At 36.7% G+C, this 20,521-nt stretch overlaps 2 protein-coding genes across 2 annotated transcripts in view; both read right to left on the bottom strand.

Annotated features, from left to right (window-relative positions):
* LOC130216695 (uncharacterized) overlaps positions 1-20,521 on the bottom strand; it is a 29,368-nt gene that overhangs the window by 7,271 nt on the left and 1,576 nt on the right. The window contains exons 4-13 of the mRNA XM_056448576.1: positions 19,146-19,397; positions 18,871-19,059; positions 14,575-14,674; positions 14,463-14,491; positions 12,549-12,800; positions 12,396-12,468; positions 8,296-8,380; positions 5,326-5,380; positions 2,590-2,665; positions 2,288-2,438 (exon numbers count right to left, since the gene is read on the bottom strand). Of these exons, the coding sequence (XP_056304551.1) occupies positions 2,288-2,438; positions 2,590-2,665; positions 5,326-5,380; positions 8,296-8,380; positions 12,396-12,468; positions 12,549-12,800; positions 14,463-14,491; positions 14,575-14,674; positions 18,871-19,059; positions 19,146-19,397 (1,262 nt within the window). The remainder of the gene's footprint in view (positions 1-2,287; positions 2,439-2,589; positions 2,666-5,325; positions 5,381-8,295; positions 8,381-12,395; positions 12,469-12,548; positions 12,801-14,462; positions 14,492-14,574; positions 14,675-18,870; positions 19,060-19,145; positions 19,398-20,521) is intronic.
* LOC130216135 (granzyme B) lies at positions 12,310-14,638 on the bottom strand. The gene is given in 6 exon segments (XM_056448023.1): positions 12,310-12,468; positions 12,549-12,800; positions 14,103-14,232; positions 14,354-14,453; positions 14,456-14,491; positions 14,575-14,638. Coding segments are annotated over 6 exon segments (741 nt in total).

Raw genomic sequence — 20,521 nt, 5'->3', positions numbered from 1 at the left:
GACCAGCTCAGACCAGGCTAGAAATGACTGGAAGCCAGCCTGAAATTGCCAAAACCCCTCTAAAACTAGGCTGGTCAACCAGCTAAAAATCAGCCAACCAGCTTAGGCTCGTTTAAGCTTATTTTCAGCAGGGTTAGCATTAAAGGGCCTAAGAAAAATCTAAACTAACCATATGATTTTGTTAGCTCACAGTGCTAGTTTTGTGTGAATAATTCATCTGTGCATGTCATTAAGGAAACAAAAGTTGTTTGTCATTTTAATCTTTTAATTGAAATCTGGAAATACACTTGCTGTTTGTTTTCAGTTAATTTTTCAGATTACGTGATTTTGATGTAAAGGGCGTGGTTTGTAATAACTCTTCTAAAACCCCTTTCTGAATGAAATGCCTACTTCACTATATCAATTCACAGGCCTGTGCACAGTAGGAAGGAGTTATTATGAAGAGTAGCAAATAGTATTTGATGGCAAGTTTCAGTTCACTTTTATTTCACGGCTTGCAAGTTCATTAAGCACCATCTAACGTCAAGGGGTTTGCACTTTCACTCTGTTTAATGCTGGTGAAAATAGCCTTGGTTAAATTGTGGAAAAGCGTCTTGATAAATATTGATGATAAGTGTGAGCAAAAAGCGTTGAGTACGAGGCCCTTAAAGAGAACCCCAGGACTTGTATGCCTTAATACAATGTAAATGGTGTATTTCAATGAAATAAACGATAAAAAAATAACAGATTTATGCATTTTAAAAAAATCTAATCAATGTGTACATATTAATATATACAGTTGAAGTCAGAATTATTAGCCCCCCTGTTTATTTTTTTTCCCAATTTCTGTTTAATGGAGAGCAGATTTTATTTAACACATTTCTAAACATAATAGTTTTAATAACTCATTTCTAATAACTGATTTATTTTATCTTTGCCATGATGACAGTAAATAATATTTGACTAGATATTTTTCAAGATACTTCTATACAGCTTAAAGTGACATAAGTGACATAAAGGCTTAACTAGGTTAATTAGGTTAACTAGGCAGGTTAGGGTAATAATGCAAGTTATTGTATAACGATAGTTTTTTTTCTGTAGACTATTTAAAAAATATAGCTTAAAGAGGCTAATAATTTTGACCTTAAAATGTAAAAAAAAAAAAAAAAACTGCTTTCATTCTAGCCGAAATAAAACAAATAAGAGTTTCTCCAGAAGAAAAAATATTATCAGACATACTGTGAAAATTTCCCTACTCTGTTAAATAATCATTTGGGAAATATTTACAAAAGAAAAAAAAAATCAAAGGGGGGCGGGGGGCTAATAATTCTGATTTCAACTGTACATTGTGACTGCCATTATTTTTGATGATGAAGTTCAAGCTTATTCATGAAGAAACCTGAGATTTGGTCGGTTTCACTGCGGTCAGTAAGTGTCCAGTTTACTCCAACTAATTCAAACATTTCAGCAGTGAAGACAGATGTAGGCATCCTTATGGCACGTTCATTTTCTAGTGTTTCTTTTCTCTGAGTTTCTCAACAATTTCATTCAATATCCAGAAGCACTTAACATTATACCATTGCTTCATGTGGGGGGGAAATAGATCTAAAATCTAAGGTATTGAAGACCATCATCGATTTGATTGAAAATTAAAACCAAAAGCGGCACAATGTGGTGTGTGTTTTTTTTTTAATAGTTGTTATTAAAATAGCTGTGGGCAGCACTTTTGGCTCAAAGAGAGCATCCATTTAATGTCACACAAAATAAAAAGCACCAAATAAATGTGGATATTTTTTAACAACATACATCTTGTTACGTTTCCCCTTCATTATTCATTAAAAGCCATAATTTTTGGTATATTAAGCCATACAAGTCTTGATTCCCTGTGTACCCTTTAGCTGTCACCCTTTTTTTTGGGGGGGGGGGGATATCATATATATCACAAATATATCATATATATCACAATATATTTATCATATATATCACAAATGATATATCATATACACAGTAGCTTGTCAAGATATGTTCCAGTTTAGAAACATTTACAAAATGAAAAATTAAATATGTATCAAAAAAACATCCTTCCTAATGGGATAGAGATATTTTTAATAAAAATAATATAAAAAAAGTGGAAGATGCTCTTTGTAACCATTATTTTAAAAGTGCTTTTAAAAGATAAAACGATGACTGTATATCAAGAGTGGAGGAGACTCAATCCACTAATATAGTATTTGTCATTCTGAAAGCAGATACACTAACTGAAGACCCTTTTGCATCAGGGCTTTGTTGACTCACAATGGTTACTTACTTCGTAAAGCAGTGGGCAGCCGTCATGACAAACTGCTCAGACACAAGGAAGCCACCGCATATGTGTTTCTTATTGCTTTGAACAGAAACCATGTAGGGTCTTGAATGAGGTCTAGCTTCATTCTCGTTCACTATGCCAGATTTCACAGACGCTGAGAGAGAAGTCAGATTAGGTTGGTTAAACGTCAAGCTGACTTGGACAATTGTCTCTTAATATAATAAACATTGAAGTTTAACATTTACGTTAAATGTAGAAGACATAATTGGTTAAAGGTCATTGATTTATTTTTAAATCACACTTACCTTGAAGGGTCAGATTTGGTAGAAGGTAAACTACCAAAAGTACAGAGAAGATCATGATGATGATGTTAGAAGGTTGCTACGGATGACTGATGTTCTTCTAGGGTTTGATGGTGGTTTGATGCATGGTGGTGTTTAAAGCAAAGTGGGCAAGTTTCCCTAAGTAGTGCATGTACTTCCTGTTTCGCACCTTGGTGTGGCTTTTGATGGGTGTTATGTTTGTTCTTAATGGCACTTCATGAATCTCCCCCATGATGTAAATCTTCGCTAATATTTCTTGTCATTTCGGGTAGCTTGGTGAATCTGACTCAGTCTATCTGTGAAAAGACCACAGACACCAAAGCTGCTTTTCCACTTTGCAGTGCGGTATGACTCTGCTCTCTTCAGTTTTGCTTGGCCACTGCAGTTTAATACTCTTTAAAAGAACACTCCACTTAAATAGGCTCATTTTACAACTTCCCTAGAGTTAAACAGTTAAACCATTTTTTAATCCCAACTAATATTGTGGTCTGGTGTGAGCACTTTTAGCGTAGCTTATGTAAAAGGAGCTGGGGGTACGGCCCTCCAAACCCCAAGATAGTCTCCCCAATGGTAAGTTTCCAACTAAATGGACAGTGACAGGCTTATATCACGTGACAGAGTTGACAGAGTTATATCACGGTTCAAATAGATCTCAATTTTATTTCTTACATTTACTATTTAAAACATTGAGCTCAACATCACAATGAAAATATTTCTTTAATTGAACAATTTTCTTAGTGACAAAAACACCAGTTAAGGTTACTTTGCCAATTCTGTACCCGTTAAAGCCAACTCTTTAAGCACGATCCCCACAAATTGACAAGATAATGGACCAATGTATAGCCGTTATTAATCTAAAACAAAATACATTCATCCACAAAAAGAAAATACAAACACAGGCAAATAATAATAAAGACAAGATCAATACGATAAGCAAAAGTCCAATCAAATATACAGCTTAAACCAGTTTACATACACTGTATAAAACGGCACATAACTATTTAAAAAAAAGGTCAGATGTTAATGTGACTAAACTTTTTAGGTAAATTAGGATTATCACATTTGTTTCTGTTAGGCTTAATAGCAGAATAATGAGAGAGATATTTTTTGAGAAATTTCTTGAAAGTCAAGTTTACATACAATAAGATTATTATGCCTCTGAAAAAGCTCAGATGATGGTGTCAAGGTTTTGGAAGTTTCTGATTGGCTAATTGACAACCATTGATCTAATTGGTAGCGCAACTGTAGAATAGTATTTGAGGAAAACCTCAAACACACTGCTTCCTTTTGTGACAACATGGGAAAATCAACAAGCCAGAATCAACAACAAAAAAAAGCCAGATTACAATTTACTAAATTACACTGGGAAAAAGAATAATTTGTGGAGACATGTCCTGTGGTCTGATGGAACTAATATTGAACTGTTTGGCCATAATGACTAGTGTTACATCTGGAGGACAAAGGGGAAAGATTACAAGCCTAGGAACACCATCCTAATTGTGAAGTATGGGGGCGGTAGCATCATGTTGTGGGGCTGTTTTGCTGCCGGAGGGAATGGTCCACTTTACAGCATAGATGGCATCATGAAGAAAGAACATTATGTAGAAATACTGAAGCAACATCTCAAGACATCAGCCAGGAAATTAAAACTTGGTCACAAATGGGTCTTCCAAATGGACCATGACCCTAAGCATACTGCCAGATTAGTTAAAATGTGCTTTTAGGACAACAGAGTGAATGTTTTGGAGTGGCCATCACAAAGCCCTGATCTCAATCCTATAGAAACTTTGTGGGCAGAGTTGAAAACGCTTGTGTGAGTAAGACAGCCTACAAATGTGATTCAGTTACATCAATTCTGTCAGGAGGAATGGGCCGAAATTCCTTCAAACTATTGTGAGAAGCTTGTGGAAGGACACCCAAAACACTTGACCAAAGTTATACAGTTTAAAAGCAAAGCTAAAAAAAAAAAAAAAAAAAACAAGGAAATGTGTGTAAACCTTTGACTGTCAAGAAATTAATAAGAAATTCTCAAAAAAAAAATAATAATTCTCTCATTATTCTGGCATTTAGCAAATGTACTGTAAGTCATTTAGGTAATCCTAATGGACCTAAAATAGTAAACGTTTTGTATGATTTACCATCAGACATTTTTTTTAAATGGTTATGTTCCTTTTTTTAGAGTGTACAGTATGTAAACTTCTGGTTTCAACTGTAGGTCCCACCCACAAACAACATAAGGCAAGGCAAGTTTATTTATATAGCACATTTCATACACAGTGGCAATTCAAAGTGCTTTACATAAACAGGAATAAAAGAAAAAAGTATAAGAGAAATAAAAACAAATAATAAAAATGGTAAAAATAAAGTAAAATAAAAGCTGATAAAATGTGTTATAAAAGAATTAATTAGGTCTACTAACCAAATTAGTAGAATTAATTAGGTTGTTATTCTAGAACACAACACATCAAAACAATTTCTATACAAATACCAAGAAGCCTATACAAATATAAATGCCACACACAACCAAACGAAAAATGAGATTAATTAGCGGTTGTTAGGCTATGTTGTTATGTCTCACTCAAACATATAATAATACAAAAATAGGAACCACTATATATAATCCATAAACATTGAGAACAAAATCACAAACCCCAAAAAACTAAATATAATAAATTGTATACACCACCAACCACACAATTCAAAATATCAAATGCACACCAAACCCTTGGTTCCGATTTGGCAATACCAATAAGCAAGTACTGTCACATCATCCCTACAATCATAACAACGACACAAATTTCTCAAAATAATAATAATAATAATAACAATAGCAACAACAACACATAAAATAGGAAAAAAATTGAAAATGAAATAACACCTCATACAATACGCATAGGTGATTTGAGAACCTGTGTAAATCATACAAAGGCAGCGCACATGAATTGGCCACCGATGATATGGAATTTGAAGCGCTTGCGTCCGAAGTCCAATACGCGCACACATGAAAATACCACTTCCGAATAAGGCCAGATGCCACTGAAGTTACAGCAAAGCAGCAGCTAGCAGACTCTTTGGAATGAACTTTACATTATGCACATAAACCGGCCGTGCACAGTCAAGTTAATTTTTTTAACAGCCACCACTGTCTGGAGGGCTAGTCAGAATCATAGAATCCCATCAACAGGTTAAAACAACAAAATGCCAACCAGAGACGGAGAGCTCACCTGCTCCTATAAAGCCTTGACCTGATTAGCACGCAACGCACGCATTTAAAGGGCCAACCTACTACACTTATCATAGAATCGCATTAGATCATTAGCCTCTCACTAAAACAAGTTGATATCATTTTCCTATTTAAAGCTAGGCTATTCTGTATTTTCATTGTGTACTAAGACTGATGGAAAATGAAAAGTTGTTATTTTCTAGGCTGACTAGGAGTTATGTTCTCATTCTGGCATAATAATCAAGAAACTTTTGTTGTACCATGGCTGCAGCAGGCACAGTGATATTATGCGGTTCCTGAAAATAGTCCCCAACTAGGAACTTTAAGAGTGCTGCGTAATATCATTGCGCCTTCTGCAGAAATAGGGGTATGGTCAAGTGACCTGAATGCTGTTCTAGTAAATTGTAGGGCAAATGTTCTCTTGGTTTCTCAGTTTCTAGGTCTACAGGCTTCACAACCGATAAGACATTCATCTTTGCGAATACAGATACTTTAAAGATCTGATGGCCTACGTCTTAAAAGAATTCTTATGGACAACTTCCGTTTTCCCTTCACCATAGCACAGTTCAGAGGACCGGTTTAATGCAGCTCAATCAGGAACAGAGCTATCACTGCACAGGGAATTGGTTCAGACACACCAATTTTTAACCACCACTAACCAGGTTCTAGTTCGGAGCCAGCGCTATTGATAGTTCAGAGCAAGTTTGTCTGGCAAATGATCTAAGAAAAGTCATTAATGCCCTATTCACACGGGGCGTCAGCGTCAACGCTTCCCATTCACTTTGAATGAGTGACGTCACGGATTGCCGAACTGCGTTGTGGATCCATCAGCGCCTCATCAGCGGCGTTGCTCGCTATAGAATTTGGGACTTTCTCAACTCTTCAAACCCCAACAGAAGCATCAGCCAATCGCATGTATGCAAATACACCAGCTCAGACAGAAGCCGATTGCTGACTAATTTCATTGGCTAACACTGCGATAACGTTCGCTTCAGCCCCAACTTCAGACACTCTCTCTGTCAAGCGTTGACACTGAAGCCCCGTGTGAATCGACATTAGACAGCCACCAAAGAGCTAGGTCTTTCGTCCCTGCCTATGCCGAACAGATTAGCCACTTTTGACGCTTATAAACAATCATAAAGTCCTTGTGCGGTAGGAATTAGGAGGTTTGCTGAAGGTGCAGAGCTTTCGTGCAGTGAGAGGTTTGCGTCTTAATAAACTAAGACAGTTTACATTCATTGAACAGTAAGAATGATTAATAAACGCATATGAAACAGTCCCTTAAAAGTCATGTCTCGCTTTCAGTTTCAGGCTTTGGCGCTTTTGCACTCACACACAAGCATACCACGCACACCCAAGTGAACCGGGCTCTGGCACACTTTTTCCAACCGGGCCAGGGCCGGCCAAGTGAACCGTGCCTGAGCCAGATTCAGAGCACTCACACTTCTCAAACGATCCAGGAAACGAGCCTGGGCACGGTTCGAATAGCATAGTGTGAGTAGGCCCTAAACAAAGCTCTTAATTTTTCCAGCAATGTGCAGCAGGCAAGACAAACTCTTCAGAAGTAAGGAATCCACCACAGATATGCACCCCATCCATCTGAACAGAAACCATGTAAGGTCTGGAGTGAGGTTTTGCCTCCCTGCCATTCACTATACCCACATGTGCTTAGAAAGAGAGAAATAGTAAAAAAAAAAAAAAACTCAGCACATGCCATTTAAATCTTATTTATAAATGTGTAAATCGTGTGTGGTATAGTCAGTATCACCAGTGAAGGTCAGGTATGGCACCGGAGAAACCAGCAGGAGCAGAGAGATGATGATGATGGTCATGATGAAGACTATCAGTGAGCTCTTGCAGATAAAACTCTGTATATATTGATACTGGTGGAGTTGAAGTCATTCAGCTTCACCATGTTTTTGTTCATGAGATGTTGTAGTATGAACAACACACTTTACTTTTAGGAGTTCTGGAGAAGAAAAGTGTATTTGTGGACTCGTTCGCTTGTCTGATTTTGTTGTATTTGTCGTTTGAAAAGTAGTCACACCACCAAACTGATGACCCTTTTGCACCAGGGAATCTCTGACTCACATTAATATTCAAACTAAATACACTTAGTTTTAACAGCAAACTGTGTGCAGTTCTCATGATAAAGTGTCACAAGCAAGTCACATTTGTATTTGTTACTTTTCTGAATGGAGTCTCAAGCTTCTTTCTCGTTCCTTGTGTTTCATTTATCAGATGCTGATAGAGAATTTAGTGTAAGTTGTGTAAATAGAAAAAGACTCGACTGAATGTTACTTCACACCAATATATCCTACTCTTAAAATACACACTTCTCAAGAATTTTTAAAAATAAAGCATGTTCCTCATACTACAATAATAATAAAAAAACACAGTGATCTTCAATGTCTCCATCCACCTTTAGTGTATATTTATACAGTATTTTATCATTGCGAGCTCACTGATAGTCTTCATCATGGCCATCATCATCTCTCTGCTCCTGCTGGTTTCTCTGCTGCCACACCTGACCTTCACTGGTGAGACTGACTATACAACACATAATTTAAACAGTTGTTAGGCATATTTCATCGGCATGTGTCAACTATTTCCATCTCTTTTTCATCTTCTGTGCATATGGTGGACGGCAGTGAGGCAAAACCTCACTCCAGACCTTACATGGTTTCTGTTTAAAAGAAATGTCAACATATCTGTGGTGGATTCCTCACTTCTGAACAGTTTGTCTTGACTGCTGCACATTGCTGGAACCAGTATGTGCTTTAGCGTGAACTTCAATGTGTGTCAAGAAACAAACAAGCACATCTCTAATGATTGTGTCTTTTTTTAACAGTGGTGACACTTTGAAAGTTGTGGTTGGTGCCCATAACTTGGCTGACAGTAAGAGTTTGACCCATTTCAAAGTGAAATCCTACATCAAGCATCCAGACTATAAATTGTTTCAGAATGACATCATGGTTTTGAAGGTAGAGTAGATCTGTTTTTACAGCAGTAACCATTCAGCGTTTTTTTATTAATAATGAAGGTGTTTTGAATTTCAGCTACAAGAGAAAGTCAAGCTAAACTAAAAGATTAGACTGATATCATTACCAAAGGATGGAAAAGATGTTAAAGCAGATACTATCTGTAGTGTTGCTGGTTGGTGGGATCTATGGAATAATGGCCTAGTGAGTGACAGTCTAATGGAAGCAAACACAAGTATAATGAGCGATGCAGAGTGTGAACGCAGATGGGGATCTGTTTATAAGGCCTCAAAGATGATGTGTGTATGTGGTCATGGTGGATCCTGCACTGTAAGTATGAAAAATGATTCAGAAATTATGTTAACGGACAAATCTGTTTCACTGTTGAAGTGTTAATCTATGTTTTTTTAACAGGGTGACGAAGGAGGTCCTTTGGTTTGTGGAAACACTGCTGTCGGTGTCACAGCTTTCGGTGACCGTTATCTTTGTAATTCACGCCTGTATCATAATGTGTATACTAAGATTTCAGCATATCTACCATGGATTCGCAACATAGTTGGAAATTGTGAGTGATTTCAGGAAATATAAAAAAGATATAAATGTTTTTCTTGAATTCTTCCATGAAAGTTCTTACAATAAAAGTATTACATAGCAGTCATGGATGATTATCATTATTGTCAAATATGATGTGTTCAAAAATATTACGTGGTGGCTATATTAGACAGGTGATTTGGGTTGGAAAATAAAAGGTTTTGTGAAATTTTCCCTCAAAATTATTTTAAATAAAAGAAAAAACCTCAGGATATGTCATTTTACAATCCCATTCCTTCTTCTTCATCCCATTAACAAACCAGGTGCTTTATAAACTTGGTTTACGAATAATAATAAAGCTAGAATTTACTGTTGTCTGACTGTTGAGTCAGTGCTTGTGGGGAGTTCATATCCTCACTGCGAAGGGCAAAACTGAGATTGCAACTCGCAAATGTGTGAGCCACTGCTTCTGCTTATGGCAAAGTGGTGAGCACTCGAGAAGATCTGAGGATCAAAGTAGGAGATAACCAGTTCCCATGGACCTCCCACTTCTCCATAGCTTGCCCTGTCCAGCCTTTGAGTCTGGTTAGCGGTTCATCCTCTGGGATGCAGACATCCCAAGCTGGCAAAAGAAGTTTGTGGGGGATCCCGGGTTAGTAGGACTTGTGATGTTGAGGGAGTCCTACAAAGATGAAGAGGGAGGAGGGGATATTATATCTCGTTCGTGGGCATCCTGGGGAGCTTAAGGGAGACTTGGGATGTCTGTGTGCAATCAGATGTACATAATGGCATCAGAGGGAGAGCTGTCATGCTTGAAGGAGACCCTGGATCCTCTTCCACCCTCTGGGGTGCTTTGAACCTTGAATTCAGCATGATGGCTGTGCTTTCTTGGGTTGCTTTGTTGATTGGGCTGGAGGTCTCAGCACCTACGTTCTAGCTCCGGAGCAACTAGATGGGTGCTATTTAGGGGACAACACAAGAGGGAGTAACCCCCCACAACTGCAAGCTGCCACTATTACCTGAAGGAATAAGCCAAGACTCCTGTTTAAGGCAACTTCCTCCCTGTATGCTATATGGCCATATGCCAAAGGTATCAAGCATTAAAAAAATATTCGTTCATTTTCCTTCGCCTTCGTCCCTTTATTCATCAGGGGTCACCACAGCAGAATGAAACGGCAACTTATCCAGCATATGTTTTACACAGCGGATGCCCAGGAACACCCACATACACTTATACACAACAGCCAATTTAGTTTATTCAATTCACCTATAGCACATGTCTTTGGACTGTGGGGGAAACTGGAGCATATAGAGGAAACCCACGTGAACACGAGGAGAACATGCAAACTCCACACAGAAATGCCAACTGACCCAGCTGCTTTTTGAAAATATAACTGACCCCAAAAAATGTATTTTGTTATCATTTGCTCACCATCAGGTTGTTACAAATCTTGTATAATTTGTTTTTCTTGGTCTGCTGAACACAAAAGAAGGTATTTGGAAATATGTCAGTAACCAAACATATCTTGCCTCCTATTTACTCTCGTAGCATTTATTTTTCCTTGGCAGTATCAGGGTGGTGAGATCTGAGGATAAGTACCTGTAAATGATGACAGAATTGTCATTTTTAGATGAACTCTATTTATAGATCTTACAGTATAGTGTGCAGTTCTCATGACAAACTCAAGACACAAGACAAACTGTTTGCTACTGTAACTATGTAAATGGGGTCTTGATTGAGGTTCAGCTTCCTTCCTGTTCACTTTGCAAAATTTCGCAGATTCTGATAGAGAAGTCAGTGCAAGTTATTTATTTGAGTGATAGACCAAATGTCCTTGCTATAAAGCCAAAATAAACGTTAAGTTTAAAAAGTGCAAAATTTTTATATGAAATAAATTAAAGGTAGCTACTGAGGGGGCACTAGTATCCGTCATCCTCTGAAAGCTAGTTTCAGCTGCCGAAGGCATAAAATAGCATAAAAATAGCTGTAGATCCTCACTGATGAGCAGGTCTTATGTGATCTATGATTGTCATAGGCTAATTTCTGATCTTCATTGAGTTTCAGAATTGTTCAGAGCGGATAACAAGTCTGTGGTGCTACCATTACATCATTCACAATTGAGTATCTTGGTGACATGTAAATAGTTTACAATAAAACATGCGGTGTGATATTTCAACGTAATTCCCACATAATCAAAATATTAGAAATCTCAAAGACAACGCAAAATCTAACCAGTGGTATAGAGATAGATTAGTCTGTACAGGCATAAATAATCAGTGTTTAAAATCTGTAACTGTACTGTACTTGACTCTGAACAGGCACCAACCCTCACATCCTCCGCCTAAAAAAAATAATAATAAAAAATGCAACCTTATGCAAAGTGAATGTTGAGACATAATAGTCTAGACCAGTGTTTCCCAACCCTGTTCCTGGAGGCACACCAACAGTACATATTTTGGATGTCTCCGTTATCTGACCCATTAACTCCAGGTTTTGGAGTCTCTTCTGATGTTATGATAAGTTGATTCAGGTGTGTTTGATTAGGGAGAGGTTGAAAATGTGGACTGTTGGTGTGCCTTCAGGAACAGGGTTGGGAAACACTGGTCTAGACATATTCTACATTTTTCCTCACACATAGATTGGAAGTTGAGTATGTTACTTACTGTATATGGCCACTGAGTGACCTGCCAATAGACTGGTACAATAAAAACACTTTGACTGTTTGGTGTTTGCCATTTGATACTTTTATTGCCAGAAAGTTTGTTAAAGAATTGAAGGAAAGCATTTTATTTGTCATGAAATCCCCTAAAAATTCTAATTGCACTATGTTTCCACTGACATTGTTCTGAAATCTGAGTATACACATTGGAATTCTTGGGTGAATTCCAGTGATCATGCTCGACAAATTTATTTGGCTTGTGTTTATGGAACATTTAGGAACTCAAAAACAAATTTTCAAAGCAAAATCACTTTACGTTTGGAATTATGGATTGGATCCATGGACGATATGCTGAAATCTTTGTGTAAACTTCAGGATGTTTGGGACTATTACAGATGCTTGGATCACCAAAGGATGTGACGCCAACTGCAGTGTTTCCACAAACCAAAGGACCTCCTGAATCCGCCTGTCAACAAACACAGGTAAACACTTCAGCAGTGAAACTAGTTAATAAGCGAACATGTCTGAATCATCTTAACTACATACTGTGCAGGATCCACCTTCTCCATGAACACAAATCATCTTTGAGGCCACATAATAAGATCCCCATTTATCTTGGCAGAATGCGTCCTTTTTTGTTGTCACATTTGCTTCCATTAGACGGCCACTCAGTGGGCCTTTCATCCACAGATCTCCCCAGCCGGCAGCACTACAGACAGTTCCTTCTTCATTGTGTTTTCCATCCCTTGCCAATGATATTGGTTTAACATTGTTGTTTAGTTTGACCTTTTTCTCTATCTGTAATTCAAAAACACAGCTAATTAACACTATTTACTGATTATACTGGTGATTTTGAGGTCAATACAGAAGCCTTAAAGGCCAATCAGAATTGAACAACTTTGAAATAGATTTTAACACAAAGGGCTCTATTTTGACGATCCATGCGCAAAGTCCAAATCGCAGGACGCAAAAGCGTTAAGGGCGTGTCAGAATCCACTTTTGCTATTTTAAGGACGGAAAAATACGCTTTGCGCCGCGGCGCATGGTCTAACAGGGCTGAGCTTATTAATGAGTTATAGGAGTGTTTTGAGAATAAACCAATCAGAGCCTCATCTCCCATTCCCTTTAAGAGTCAGTTGCATCGCGCCATGGCGCATTTGCTATTTACATGGCGGACTTTGAAAGTGAAAAAAACTGAGCGCTTCGCTAGCAAGAATTTACAGCGCGAGAATGAGAGATGAGCCTCCTCATTCTTTACTTTCACTCTCGTGGATATGGAAGCGTGTTGTACGCACAGATATCCATTAGCCTATACATAATTAATTTCGTTTGTTAAGTTCAAAGATTTGTTTCAAAACTATTTATAAAATTTAGTTCTAACTTCCAGCAAACAAATAAATGAATGATTATAACGAAGTGTGTTCAAAAAACTGAGTTATATCCAAATACACAAGCTGTGCCCCATCTAAAACCTGACAGGTGGACAAATCCTAGCTTGTTTTTAATAAAACAAACATAAATATGCATATAATAAATAATACTGCTAATAATGATAACATTATACAAAAGCAAATTGTTATGAATAAACTGAAAAAGCCCCCTGAGATGAAGTCATGAAAGTATGATTTTTATATTTATGTAGGCTAGAAAAAAATAATTTTTGTAATATTTTAATCCTTTAATTTTTTTTATATGTAAAGATATTTGCGTATTGTTGTACATCTTGTGTGTATTAATCTGTGTGTAAGCGAGGCACACAACTAACACGCTCTGCGCTGGACTATAGACCGGCTTTGATCTGGTCTATTGAACAATCTATTATAGTTCCTCAAAATAGCAACGCACCAGCAATACTCCTCAACACGCCTCCTTTTTTAGACCAGAACGCCTATAGGCGCACATATGAGTGCAAATGCATTTGCTTTTTAAAAAGCATGGCGCAAAATGTCAAAACAACTCTTGCGCCAAGCTGAAGCTAGCAAACAACATTTGCGTCGCGCCGCATTGCGCCGGGTGTATAATAGGGCCCAAAGTGTTTATACTATGGTTCCCGATTGAATTAACTTCGAACAAAAAAATACAGGTATTACTGTTTGGTACCTTCAAAATCATAATGTCATTCTGAAAGGATCTATAGTCTGGATGCAGGATGTAGGACTTCACTCTGTAGCGTTCCAAAGTTTTGCTTTTACTCAAATCATGGGCACCAACCACAACCGTCATCACCCTTCTGTTGAAAAATCATATTATAATTTTGTATTTAGGCTATTCAACACACTGTATGGTTGCACTGCAGTTGCTGCGTCAGTCAAAGGTATCTAAACTCAGTTCACACTAAGCACAACTCTTACTTTTTCTAGCAATGTGCAGCAGTCAAGACAAACTCTTCAGTAATAAGGAGTCCACCACAGATATGTTTGTTATTCAATTGAACAGAAACCATGTAAGGTCTGGTTTTGCCTCCTTGCCATTCACTATACCCACTCGAGCTGAGAAAGAGTAAAATGACCACTTAATTAGCACATGCTGATCAAATATTTAAAGCATAATTTGTTGTATAAGACAGTCTCACCAGTGAAGGTCAGGTCTGGCACCAGAGAAACCAGCAGGAGCAGAGAGATGATGATGATGGTCATGATGAAGATTATCAGTGAGCTCGCAATTATAAAATTCTGTATAAATAAACACTAAAGATGGGTGGAGACATTGAGCTCCCTGTAAGTCTTGACTTGAGCAGTACAATGATGTTAAAGTTTTGATCTTGCAAATCTTGGTGGTTTCACAGTGAAACCACAGATGCTAAGATGATAGACATGAAGCATGCAGGAATGCATTTTTACACATCATAAAGTTATGCATCATAAACTGGTATAAAATTAATAATACAACTTATCTGATTTACTAAAAGTGCTGTACGCCTTAAAACTGACTAATAGTCACTACACTACCTGACAAAAGTCTTGTTGTCAATTCCAGTTGTAAGAGCAGCAAATAATAAGAGCAGAAGACCTATTAGTAGCCTCATAGACCCAATAATATCATAGAAATCAGTCAAGTTTGGTGAAGGAAAAATCATGGTTTAGGGTTATATTCAGTATGGGGGCGTGCGAGAGATCTGCAGAGTAGACTGCAACATTGACAGCCTGAGATATCAAGACATTTGTGCTGCCCGTTACATTACAAACCACAGGAGAGGGCAAATTCTTCAGCAGGACAGCGCTCCTTCTCATACTTCAGCCTCCACATCAAAGTTCCTGCAAGCAAAGAAGGTCAAGGTGCTCCAGGATTGGCCAGCCCAATCACCAGACATGAACATTATTGAGCCTGTCTGGGGTAGGATGAAGGAAGAGGCATTGAAGATGAATCTAAAGAATCTTGATGAACTCTGGGAGTCCTGCAAGAACGCTTTCTTTGCCATTCCAGATGACTTTATTAATAAGTAATTTGAGTCATTGCAGAGATGTATGGATGCAGTCCTCCAAACTCCTGGGAGTCATACGCAATATTCATTCTTTTTCCACTGCACAATGACTTTATATTCTATACTGTACATTATTTCAGTTAAGTGACAAGACTTTTGTCTAAGCAAAGTCAGACCTTACTGTCCTACTTAAATAATTAAAAATCAAGGCATGATCATATTTTATTCTGGTAAAATAAGCATAATTTAGAGGCCTTTGCCTTTCATATTAGCCACTTCTAATACTAAATGATCAACTAGAAGTCAAGTTATTTATTTGTTGTTCCTAAAACTTGGATAGGCGACAAGACTTTTGTCAGGTAGTATACAATTACATGGGTGGTAAAGCAGAATGCAAAAGGAAAATGTGGAATTCAGTACAACTGGATTTCTTAAACTGTAGTAAATACGTAATATGTCAGGGATGTATTCATAGCGCAACCCTGTTTCATTTTTAAGACGCTGACCGGTGTTTGATTTTAAGTGTCTAAACATTAGCCTATGATACAAGATATAAGTAGGAGGTCAGCTTCATTTTGAACTATATTGTCTAGCTGGTTTTGTTCTGTTTTGCCAATAAAGATAGTTCTAAAGTCACAGCAGTGCATTTATGCATCCCACAGTATGAATCATTTTATCCAATGAATCAATAATCTATAAATGAAGACATTCATTTCATTGGTTTTTAAACAGAATAAACTATGTCACATGGAGGCTGTCAATTAAAGTTGAAATCAGAATTATTAGCCCCCCTTTGATTTTTTTTTTTTTTCTTTTGTAAATATTTCCCAATTTATGCTTAACAGAGCAAGGAAATTTTTACAGTATATCTGATAATATTTTTTCTTCTGGAGAAACTCTTATTTGTTTTATTTCGGCTAGAATAAAAGCAGTTTTTAATTTTTTAAAAACCATTTTAGGTATAAAATCATTAGCCCCTTTAAGCTATAAATATTTTTTGATAGTCTACAGAACAAACCATCGTTATACAATAACTTGCCTAATTACCCTAACCTGCCTAGTTAACCTAATTAACCTAGTTAAGCCTTTAAATGTCACTTTAAGCTGTATAGAAGTATCTTGAAAAAATATCTAGTAAAATATTATTTACTGTCATCATGACAAAGATAAAATAAATCAGTTATTAGAGATGAGTTAGTAAAACTATTATGATTAAAAATGTGTTGAAAAAATCTCTCTGTTAAACAGAAATTGGGGGAAAAATAAACAGGGGGGGTAATAATTCTGACTTCAACTGTAAGTGATATATTTATTTATACAACAATTCTGGAATCTGATTGGTTGATATAGCTGTGAGATATTCTAGTAGCACTGTTCCAGCCTGGTGTGTGTCACACCGCTTGCAGAGAGTGCCAAGCAGTGATGTAAACTCACTACAGTTTGATAAAAACTCCAGTGTGTTGAACCATGTGTTGAACCACATAATGTACTTGAGACTTTTTTAGGCAATAATGTCCTTGTTCTGATTTTAAATGTGTGGTTTATTTATAAGAATAGTGCCACGTGCCAAGAAGAAAGAATATGATCTGCTGTAAGTCCCTGTTTACAGGGCCATTCAAATGTCATGTCTAGAAAGAGTGTGGGAGTCCCACTTTCGCTTTCTAATTGTTAGTCTACATTTGAAATAATGAACTTGAGTCGGTAAAATATGCAGTATGTGAACAGCCCATACGGCTTTCTTAATGTTAGATCATTAATTGCTACTTTCTAGCATACACCATGTCTACCAATTAACACAAGTCTGATCTGACGTGTATCATACTGAACTGATGTCAGTAAGGAGTTCAGACCAAACAGATTTTGCCACTATTTACTCCCATAGTATTTGTTTTTCCAACTTTGGCAGTAACTATGTACATTTGAAGTTTTTTTTCTTTTCTTTTTTAAATATTTCCCAAATGATGTTTAACAGAGCAAGGAATTTTTCCCAGTATTTCTATTAATATTTTTTCTTCTGGAGAAAATCTGTTTTATTTCAGCTAGAATAATTTTTTTTTTAACGTTGAAATCCATTTTAGGGTCAAAATTATTAGCCCCTAAAATGTATTTTTGATTGTCTACAGAACAAACCATCATTATGCAATGGCTTACCTTATTACCCTAACTTGTCTAACCTAATTAACCTAGTTAAGCCTTCAAAAGCACTTTAAGCTAAATACTAGTGTCTTGAATAAAATATCTAGTAAAATATTATTTACTGTCATCATGGCAAAGATAAAATAAATCAGTTAATAGAGATGAGTTATTAAAACTATTGTTTAGAAATGTGTTAACTAAAATCTTTCTGTTAAACAGAAATTGGGAGAAATATATAAGGAGGGCTAATAATTCAGGAGGGCTAATAATTCTGTTAATTGTGTATCAGTGGTACTCAACCACTGGGCCGCGGACTGGTACCAGTCTATAGATCAATTGGTAGCGGGCTGCACAAGAAATCATTAATTATTACTGTTTTATTTATTATCTGAGTCTGAACAAACTTTTAATTTGAAAATTTATTTAATTTTGAAAATGTATTCCGAAAAATGACCGTATATTCGCTTGGTTACATCTCGGTCACTTGGGCACCAAAATTTAACCAACAAGCAGCAAAATGAGTAGGAAATGAGTATGAATCCAATAATGAGTAAGAAACAGATGTCTTTGGTAAGTTTTCTTTTTGCAAAGGGGAAAAGGCTCAGTGAAGGATCTGCAAACTGCCAAGAAATAGATCCCCAACCCATTGGTCAATAAATTAGGTGAATCCAGCATGTCTCTGCAAGAAGATCAACTGATGGAAATCGCAAATGACAGCAGCCTTTTAGAGGTTGTTTGCATATTGCTTTTCTAGAGTTCGCGTAAGTTCGTTATTTCCAAAGGAGGTTTGCAGCTTGCGTGCAAGCAGTGTGACATGCTCGCGCCTTCCAGGCGGTCCCAGTTGAATGAGTCCCACGAGCGCACTGCGAGCAACGTCACAGGAACTGACCGATCAGATTCGTGCTTTGTAAGATATACACATTTCGGTAGATTAAATATCTCATACAAACACAGAACACCCAAACACTGCACCCCCCCCCCCCCCCCGCCCCTCTCAATTGTTGTTCCATTGCTGTATATGACAATGAAGATACTCGGATATAAGTTTAGCATGTGATACTTTAATGACACAATATATAAGGGATAAGTACATCCAGGTGGTTGTTATCATAGAATAAAGCCTAACAGGCTTATTGGCAAAGAAGCACTGTCGAGGGCTTTACTCTGCGAAAACAACTGCCTCAACCATCTGATTTATCCCATTCATTGCACGGCTACTTGCAACAAAACAAAAAAGTTAAGACATAAAACATTGTTCTGAACCATAATAGTTTATTAATTCTTCAATTAAAGGCAATCAGAAGTATTCTAGAAAGCTCTGTAATAATTAGAGATGTTATCTCGCTTCTTTTTTTTAATTACACTGTCAATCCATTGACGGTATACTGAAATCCTAGTATACACATTGGGATGTTTTGGTGCATTACAGAGAGAAGGGTCACCAAAAGATGTGATGCCAACAGCAGTGTCTCCACAAACCAAAGGACCTCCTGAATCATACTGTAAAGAAGCAGAGATCAAGACGTAACTAAAGTGCTCTATCAATTCACAAACAAAGAAAACACTGAATTATCTTTTGTACATACTCTGCAGGATCCACCGTGTCCATGTGTGCACATCATCTGCGACACTAAGAAGTTCTCTCCCCATTTAGTTTTACATTCCGTGTTATTTGTTATATAGACATTTGCCTCCATTAGACAGTCGCTCAGTGAGCCATTAGTCAGCAGTAATCCCCAACCAGCAACACTACAAGGAGTATCTGCATTGACATGTTGTCTTTTCTTTGATATTGAGATCCATCTAACATAACTGTTTTGTGTCACTTTTTCTTTTAGCTGTAAGTCAAGAACACAATCACTGTAAATAAACATGCTTTAATGGTTAATATCAGTCCCTCCAGTATTTCACAATTTTGCGATTGCTGAATTTATCTCAAAATCAAGCGAACTCCGCAAAATTTTTGCAGATCTCGCATTTTTTCTTAAATGTTGCGAATTTCCCGCAAATTCGGTGTCTAGACGCTTTCTATGACGTAAACATGACACAAATTCACCCAAAACAAAGGTCATGTGGACGCAAACAACCTTTGCTAAGCCATGAATTTACACACATCATGATCGTAGGGGGCAGTATATACCTTTAAGCTGGTATGTAACTCAGCATTAAACCAGAAGAAGACATCAAGATAATTGTATTCAGCTTAAAGTGAAATTTATAGGCTCAACTAAGTTGATTAGGCAAGTTAGGATTATTAGACAAGTCATATAATGATGTTTGGTCTGTAGACAATTGAAAAAAATAAATATTGCTTAAGGGGGGTAATAATATTGACCTTAAAATAGTTTTTATAAAATGTGAAATGTTATTCTAGCCTAAATAAAAAGTATAATTTAAAATTTCTTTTCTAAAACAACAAGTCTTTATTTATTTATTTTTTTTACTGGGATGGCCTTCATGAGAGACTACTTGTGCAATAATTCAGTGGATTTTGATCTCTGAGCTTTTGTGCACACACAATTTATATATGAATAGATCTTTTCTAAACATACAGTATCCTTTAAATTTAAGTTACAGAACCTAGTGTCTGGGTCTAGGAGTAATATATATATATATATATATATGTATATATATATATATATATATATATATATATATATATATATATATATATATATATATATATATATATATTAGGGGTGTAACGGTTCACAAAAAACACGGTTCGGTTCGATACGACACAGTGGTGTCACAGTTCAGTATGTTTTCAGCAAAAAAAGAAAAAAGCCAGAGGATTCTCTCATTTAAATTTTTTATGTATTAAAACTAACATTATATAAGTATGATGTTGTTTTTTTTCTTTTACTTTAAACAGTGATAGAGCTATACTACCGGGGTTTCTCTGCTTAGCAGCAAATAAAACAAATCCTTCTTTATACTCAAAACCAAAAAGAAGCATATT

This window comes from Danio aesculapii, chromosome 22 (genome assembly GCF_903798145.1).
Source record: "Danio aesculapii chromosome 22, fDanAes4.1, whole genome shotgun sequence".
Classification (NCBI taxonomy): Eukaryota; Metazoa; Chordata; class Actinopteri; order Cypriniformes; family Danionidae; genus Danio; species Danio aesculapii.
Note: the sequence above shows the minus strand (reverse complement) of the source record. Positions and strands in the feature narration are given on the sequence as shown.